Consider the following 8201-nt stretch of genomic DNA (forward strand, 5'->3'; position numbering starts at 1 on the left):
GCCTACCCCCCCCCCCCCCCATTTCATGTTTGGCTAGTGTGCCGTGGGATGGAAAAGGCTGTGTAAGTGTGGCGTGGGATGGAAAAGGTTGGGAAACACTGAACTATTCTACTGCAGGAATCTGGAGAACCTATCTCTTCTCCCCCTCACCCGACCTCGCCTCCTTCATACAGCATAATACAGCTGGAGAAGTGTAAGTTTTATTAGATTTTTTTAAAGCATCTTAGATGCTATCTGTGGTCTAATTGATTAATGAGGCTTTTATCTTTGTGTTATGGATGCTTCTACCCAGAACAGCATCGCATTTTTCATATGTTGATTCCTTTATGACTCCATGTATCCATGTCTATATTTGCATATGATCAGTCGACCTTTAAAATAGATAAATTGACCTGTTTTTAGAGCAGTAACTTCTACAAGAACGACTGCAGTGTGCTTTCCTGATAACCTCTTATTTTTGTGCATTCCCTGGTTTCTAAAACATTCATCTTTTGTACTGAAATTTCCCATTCTCTCTTTGAAGCTAGCCCCCTGGGCATCCAAGTGAGGGAGCAGTGTGGGGCCAGGAAGGAGTAACAAACCATGACGTGGGTCGATGGCTTACTGAGATGGCTATTTCCCAGAAATGGAGCAGCCCTTGGCTCTAGGTTTGACCCTTACTTTCACTGGGTCAGAAACTTTCCCATTGCACTGGTTTCCACCTGTTTTAACCAAAAACTGTTATATGCAAGAAACTCTGGCTTAGCCTCAAAAAGGAGGGCCTCTGTAATGTCTGACCTGTACTCTGGTGGTTAGTGCACTTTGCTATGAGGTCAGTGTTGGGCATTTCTGAGCTCACTAAACCAGCCCATATGTAGCATCAAAAAGAGAAGGGTGCAAGAAATCTCTCTCCCCACTTAATTTAAGGGCCTAACTGCAAATCTGGAGTATGGAACAAACAGCCTGACTTGCTTCAGTCTGTTACCTTGACATTATAGTATAACCATAACAAGAGTATAGCACAGGGAACAATGGGAAACTTCATAAATGCAGATTAAGTTTAACAAAAGCCCAATATCTGGCAAAACAGGGGATGATATCACTTCTAAATAACATAAAAGAAGGTGTTTATCAAGAAAAGAATGTTTATCAATGGCTCTTTCCCCACAAGGCCTCCGCTCCTCTGTAAACTGGTCTTTAGGCTTATAGTAATTAATTTATCCAATCAAGGATAAGTGACTGTGCTGGTATTAATAATGTGTCTGAGATAAGAGTGGATTTTTTGGGAGTTTAACAGTGAAAATTTGGGGGATGAGCCTTACAGCATTTACTTATGAGTATTCCTATTGAATTAGATAAAAAATATTGTCAGTAATACTTTTTGCAACATTGCTAAAATGCATTTGTGTAACACTCAAGACTGCAGAAGGTTCTTTACAGATGGAAGAGTTGCAGTCTTTGTGTGCATGATCTTACAATCTAAATATTAGACAAGAGAGTAGCAAAAGGGCGTGGGATTGAAAGATTAGTCATACAAGTAAGGCAGGGGTGAGCAAAATATGACCTGCAGGCCCGATCTGGCCCACTAAGCATTTTCATCTGGCCTATGGGGCCCCCCAACAAATTGTGCCCCACCCAGCCTTTCTGCCCACGAGACTGGGAGCGAGGCACCCACATGTGTACACAGCTCCAAAAATGTACCCTATTGCCTTGCTCCCACCCTCATGGGAAGAAGAGCCCAGCTGGCCAGCAGGCAGTTTCCAGATGGGGCTGCTGCTGCAGCCCCCAGCACCTGATCTGCTTCCCCAGTCTTCTGGCTCTGAGCAGCAAGTGGGGAAGCAGTGGGGGCGGGCCTGCAGTTGAGTGGGAAATAATTTTCAGCCCCTGAAGTAAGGACTTCGCTAGGAATTAGACTGGTGAAGAAAGAAACAGCAGTATGAACAGGAGTGGAGTGGAGTGAGAGTAGCCATAGTTCAGGACAAGAAAATGAGCAGCTTCATGTGAAATCCAGCAAAATGGGTATTAAAAGCAACAGGAAATGGCTGTGCTATGAAGCTGATCAAGCACTTCATTCTAGAGGTGCACTGATACATTGGTCCCGTATCGGATCGGCACTGATATAAGTAAAATTGACTGTATTGGCAATTGGCTTTTTTTTATCTGATGTGACTGATAATGACACCAATAAATGCCCCATGCATGGGCGCAGCTGCAGTGCAGCATGCAGGCGGCCAGGAGCGCAGCCCGGCATCATGGAGAGCAGCTGGGTCTGGCTGGTAAGTCTGTTGTGAGGGAAGGGGCATGGGGTGGGGGCAGATTGAGGCCCCAGCGATGAGGGAGGGAGCGGGGCTCAGGCTGGGGCAGGGGCAGGTGCTGCACAGCTGGGGTGGGGTGCGGGGCACAGGATGGAGCTGTGAGTGGCTTGTCCAGGGGGGTGGCTCCTGCCACTGCACACACCCCAGGAGGGCATGGGGGGGTGTCTGCCCCTGGATCTATGCGTGGGGCAAGGGCAGGCTGCAGCTGGGGTGGGGGTGGGGCTGGGCTCTTCCTTGTGTGGGGCTGAGATGGGCTGTGCTTGGGATCGCTGGCGGCGGCACTGGGAGAGGGGCTATGGCAAATTTTGGGGTGGCTGCAGCCCAGCACCACTGCGACCTGCCCCAAGTGCAGCCAAACCCAGCCCCACATCGGGAAGAGCCCCAGGGCCCCAGCCCACAGAGGCAGCCTGCCCTCATCCCGCATGCAGATCCAGGGGCACATGCCCCCCGCATGCCCTCCCGAGGTGTGTGCTATGGCCACCCCCCTACCCCCTCCTCCCGCAGCCCACTAATGAGCTGCTCATGGCTCCATCCCACCCTCCCCCCAGCTGTGCAGTGCCTGTCCCTGACCCAGCCCCATCCCTACTCCCTCCTTCACTGCAGATCCTCGATCTGCCCCTTCCTCCCCAACACCCCTTCCCTCCCCACAACAGACTTACCAGCCAGACACCACTCCCCCTGCTGCCTGGCTGCATATCGGAATCAGTTTGGTATCGACTGATATGGCTCATTAAAAATCAGCCACCGATATTGTCTCAAAAATTCTCTATTGGTGCACCCCTACTTCATTCCAAATTGTATGTGCTGGATTATTTTCCCTTTTGGGAAGTTCTCCTAGTTTTCAGAGTTCAGTCCTGTTTGGCAAGCTGGTTGGTTTCCTTTGCAGTTGCTACAGAATTTTTTTTAAACAGGATAATACACCATTAGCAGCAAATAGTACATGTTCAGCAGCAGTATTTTTTTGTGGGGAGGTGGGGAGTTAGATATAAATGTAGATCCAGAGGATTTATGCTCCTTGTTTTTTGTTGTTATGCAGGACACAGGCTGAAATGGCTCACACCTGTCGCGGAACCATCAACCTGTCAACAGCTCACATTGATACGGAGGACTCTTGTAACATTGTGCTTTCCAATGGGGGAAGGACATACCATCTAAAAGCAAGCTCAGAAGTGGAGAGGCAACGATGGGTCACTGCTTTAGAGCTGGCTAAAGCAAAAGCAATCCGCATGAGGAACAACCAGTCAGGTAGTGTGCATATTAGCGCTCCAGTGTGGAACTGGCTGATTTATATAACTATACATTAAAATATTTCTGTTATATCTCCTGAACTATGGAGAAAAGGACCTTATTAGATAAATATATTTTACTGCAAGTGAAGTAGAGCTTGTAAATATCCATTTTAGAGAGACAGATTTCAGTAGTGCCATGCAAGAGTGCCACATGTGGGGTTTTGGGGCATACAGCAGTGAGCCATTTTGACAAAGCTCTTGATAATGCCAGTGTAAATGCCCTTTCAGTACAGTGTATTTGTAATGAGTTAGTAAGCAGCACAACTTGAGAGAGTTAATGGAAAGGCAGGACTTGCATGCCTTTGTTCTGAAGAATGTGGGTTGGTCATCATGGCTTTTGAATATTTCAAAAAGTACTTTAAACACAGCTGTGAGTAGGACTCTAAGGAGCAGCAGTTCATATTAAAAAGCAAGAGCAACATGTTTGTGCCCTAATAATAGCCTGTTTAGGATAGCTGCACAATGTATAATCTCTTGATGAATGAAATCTGAAATTAGTTCAGCTGTTAACACATACACTCAAAAATCCTCTGATAGTGTGGTATAAAGGCTTTGTCACCATGCGTTTGTGACAGTTGCATTACTTATTTAAGTGCCAATTAAACCTTTACTTGTATAAAAATGTAGTAATAGTATATATTTATAACTGGCACTGTATTTTAGAAATGTTTGGAAGTTTAAAACATTTTAGGGATTATATTTTTGTATTTGCCACCAAGAAATCTAGGTGCAAGTCTTAGAAGATGACAGAAAAATATAATTCTTGGAAAAAGCAAATCATTCACTGATCATAGGCTAAATATTGTGTGAAAGCTTGGGTGTTTCACCTTTTGGAAGTCACAGTAGTACAAGGCAAACGAAGGATACTCCCAATTTAGAGAGGATAGAACACTTTTGTGGACCCCAGATTTAAAGTTAAAAACAGTTTTGCACAGTCCCCTAAGGTCTGTTAGGAACAGTGTAGATGAGTCAGTGAGAAGTGTCCAATACAGGCCATTTAGTCCATCACAAGCTGCAGCTTGGGGTACTCTGTTTCCCCTGTTGGAAGTGCCTCATGTAGAACTAACATACACAAGTGGGTGCATTGTCTGTCAGGGTCCTGAGACATTTTAGGGATCATGTTCATGGCAGAAGGCAGAAATAGTCCAAGCCCACTGTGCATTCACTGGCTCTGGAAATGGAGGCAATAAGTAAATTAGCATGGCAGTTTACTAAGGCTAATTAGTTCTGGTGAGAAGCAAGGCTTGTTAGCTGGCATGTAGTGCTATGCTAATAGGAATGTACTGCTTCTGGTTTTGGAGTCAGTGACAGAGATAGCTTTGAGTGTGTCATAACCTTAAGCTGACAGACATGCATTTGAAGTGCTCCAAATTCTGTTCCAGTCTGAAGCATTTCAAATTCAGAGAGCTTCAGTGGTACACAGATACATGACCCTCAACCATGCTTTAAAATTGCCATGATGACAGTAGTAGCAGTACCCTTCAGCCAGGGGTTATGATGGAGGATTGTTTGGTTCTCTGACATCCCCTAGTGGTCTGCTTGCATGAGCTACCAGAGCCTAGGGAGATTGAAGGCTTGGAGAGAGATTCCTTGAATGTCTCTTGGCCTCTGGAGATCCCCAAGGACAGCTGAGCACATGAGAGTGATCATTGGCTCTTTGCCTTGCTTTTCTTCTTTCCCTCCCCTGGCGGGGAGGGAGCAGAATACTGAGAGATGCTGGATGACTGAGTAACTCCCTCGTGCACTCTGTGGAGTGTACAGACATTTCAAGAAGTTTCTTCAATGGAAGTGCTTCAAAGGTGTTCCTCATTTTTGAGGTTCTGTATTTAAGTACTTTAGCCATTTCTGAAGCACTTCTTGAGCCAGGAACCTCTGCATGTTCACTGTTTGGAGCACTTCAAACAGAGCTTAAATGGAGGTAAGGTGTGAGCTGGTTTGTATCTGCCTGCCATTAGCTTAATCTTCTGGGATCTTGTCCATGCTTGAACTGTCTTTGCATAGAATCTGGAACAGATTGCAGGATGACTCATGGGAGGGTGCAGAAATCTGTTTTGTTATTCCAAAATCCTGGATTGCACCCCTTAGATCTGCTAAAGCAGGGTGGTCCAACTAGCTGCATGTGGACCGCATGTGGCCCAGAAGGGGTTAAATTGTGGGCCCAGGGCTCCCACTTGGTCACTGTTCCTCCTATTGCTCTGTAGAAGCAGGCAGGGTCCCCATGCTCCCTCTCCCTCTGGCTTCCCCTTCCCCACCCCAGTGGGTGGGGCGCTGCAGTACAATGCAGCGTACAGTGCTGGGGGAGCCTGCTGCCTGGAGTGTCTGAAGAGCCCAATGCAGCAGGGGAACCCATGGCTGGGGGGCTTCAGGTGAGGGCACAGGGTGCATTGGGTGGGGAGCACCTGGGCATTTGGTGCAGGGCGGTAGGTCATGCGATGTGCGGGCCCCACTAATGTGATCTGTGGGGCATGTGGCCGTTGGCTGCTTAAGTTGTCCAGACTTGTGATAAAGAAAGGAGCCCTCCATATAAAGCTGCTCTGTGGGGCCTGGTTGGAGGTGAATGGTTGCTAGTTGTATAGGCTGGGCTGGGCAGTGTATGGCCATGTGTTTGGTTTGTACAGGAAGAGACACATGGCATCCCATATGACACCACTGAACTCTTTTGGCATGTGATACAGTCTGGGTCCCCCCCAGTGGCTGCCCCTGGGAGCAGCCTAGATCAAGAAGCATGCAGTAGTGCCATGCTGTCAAGATCTGGTAGTGCCCACTAAGGCACTGAGGGCATAGATCATCCCGATCTGGGTGGTCTCTGTGGCTTTTGCCACCTTTTGGAGAGAATCTTGCAAGGACATCTGTATGGAGAGGTCACCTCTTGAGCATTCTCCTGTTGGCTTTCAGGCAGGCGATATCTAGCCTGGTTTAGGAATGCAGCAGAAATGTTTCCCTTGGGAACTGCATGCTGAGCACTCCACACTATAATACACCCAGGTGCATGGAGGAGCTTTTGTGAAGGGCTCTGGATGGAGTACATGTTTGTGCCTGGGACAAAAGGCAGGTTTATTCCTCCTCCAGAGGCCGGGAGATGCTGAAATGGTCAAATAGGTCTCTGGGCAGTTAATGCTAGATTAATCACCTGTAAGATCATTTGAGTGACTTGACATATCGGTTTGAAAAGTTCGATTACAAGCAGATGCACCGCTGTTTGTGAGAAGGTGCCCTGAGTGAGATGAAGGGATTCTGCTGCTCTTATCCTGGCATTTGCGATTACCCATAGCACTGTTGAGACTTTTTAGTGACAAAAACATTGATTTATGAATGGTGTTTCTGGGTTTATTTATAATATATAAACTCTCAAGAAGGAATCATTAGAGTAATGGATACTTGGAGAAGAGCACTAAAAATCCCCAAGTGCTTAAGCTGTTACTGATGAATGAGGTGTAAATATCTAGCTAGGGAGCTTGTAGATGCTGAAAATCCTCCATGATATTACGCAGTGATCCCTAGGGATTTATGCCTGGTCATGGAGGAGCACTGGGCCCTGAGGCTTCCCCACAGTTGGGAACGGTACTTTGAGCAAGTCAGAATGTTGTGGGGTTCACTGATTCAATAGAAATGAAATGCTGTTTTAACACGAAGCAGAAAAGGGCTCTACCCCTGTTTTGCAGTGGTAGAGATGGGTCATGTTTTGTCAAGATCTAAAACTAAAAATAAAAGAGAACAAGCAGCCCAGACTGGGGGCCATAGCCCTCAGAGACAGCAGTTTGTTCTTGCTTGTTTCACAGTAATCTGTAGTATGTTCAGTTTAAATACTTCTGAGCAGCAAGGAAAGTCTCCCCTTAGTGGCTAGTAGGCTGTAGCAAGCAAACTGTTATCCTTTTATGGACATTGTTTGCAGATCTTTTTAATTAATCATGCTTTACAAATAGGGCTTTGTTACAGCTATCCTGCTGTTCCCAATGCCTTTAGTTTGCTCTCAGTTTGGATTTAATGCATGCATTCATTGTGCAGTAGCAGGAGCCTGCTTGTCCTGAGTGTAATCCACAGTTGCTTATTTCTCTCTCTCTCTCTTCTCTGGAAATATCTAAAACCTTCTTTTCACTTTTCCTTAATTCCTAGGAGGTGCTGGGAGCTGGGGAACAAGCACTGCTTTCTCTAAGTGTGATGATTCAGGGCCACATCACCCCAAGGGCTATCTGACTGGTGGTAAAAGATTGTGTTTAATGGATGACAGGGTTGATGAAGTAGATTAGCCCCACACCTAACCCCTGTGATGACTGCCTGAGAAAGTAGCTGAGAATTGTACCATGTTGCTCTTCTTTTGTGTAGCTTTCTTGAAACAAGCAAACAAAACTACTATATGATGTGTCTCTAAGATTATACTTATGCATCAGAGAGAGGAAGAGGATTCAAAATTGTGCCCTTCTGTTGCAGTGATGGTGAAGCTAACAATCTATATATGAAGAGCATAGTATGTGGTGCTGAGCCATCTGCTCTTGAGAGATTTTAGTTACCAAAGAGGATTTTTTTTGCCTTCTGTCATATACACAGTAAAACCCTCAAGTCCATTTAAGTATATTTTAATTTTTCATTCATAGATTTGGGGGAGTTGTATGCAAGTATT

The 8201-nt window shown here is 46.1% G+C and overlaps 1 protein-coding gene across 1 annotated transcript in view; it reads left to right on the plus strand.

Annotated features, from left to right (window-relative positions):
- The window catches only part of LOC102380750 (oxysterol-binding protein 2), a 346753-nt gene that overhangs the window by 63308 nt on the left and 275244 nt on the right, over positions 1-8201 (plus strand). Inside the window, 2 exon segments of the mRNA XM_025208840.1 lie at positions 3331-3539; positions 8176-8201. Coding sequence (XP_025064625.1) covers positions 3344-3539; positions 8176-8201 — 222 coding nt within the window. The 5' untranslated portion in view covers positions 3331-3343.

Source organism: Alligator sinensis, unplaced genomic scaffold (assembly GCF_000455745.1).
Source record: "Alligator sinensis unplaced genomic scaffold, ASM45574v1 scaffold1108_1, whole genome shotgun sequence".
NCBI lineage: Eukaryota > Metazoa > Chordata > Crocodylia > Alligatoridae > Alligator > Alligator sinensis.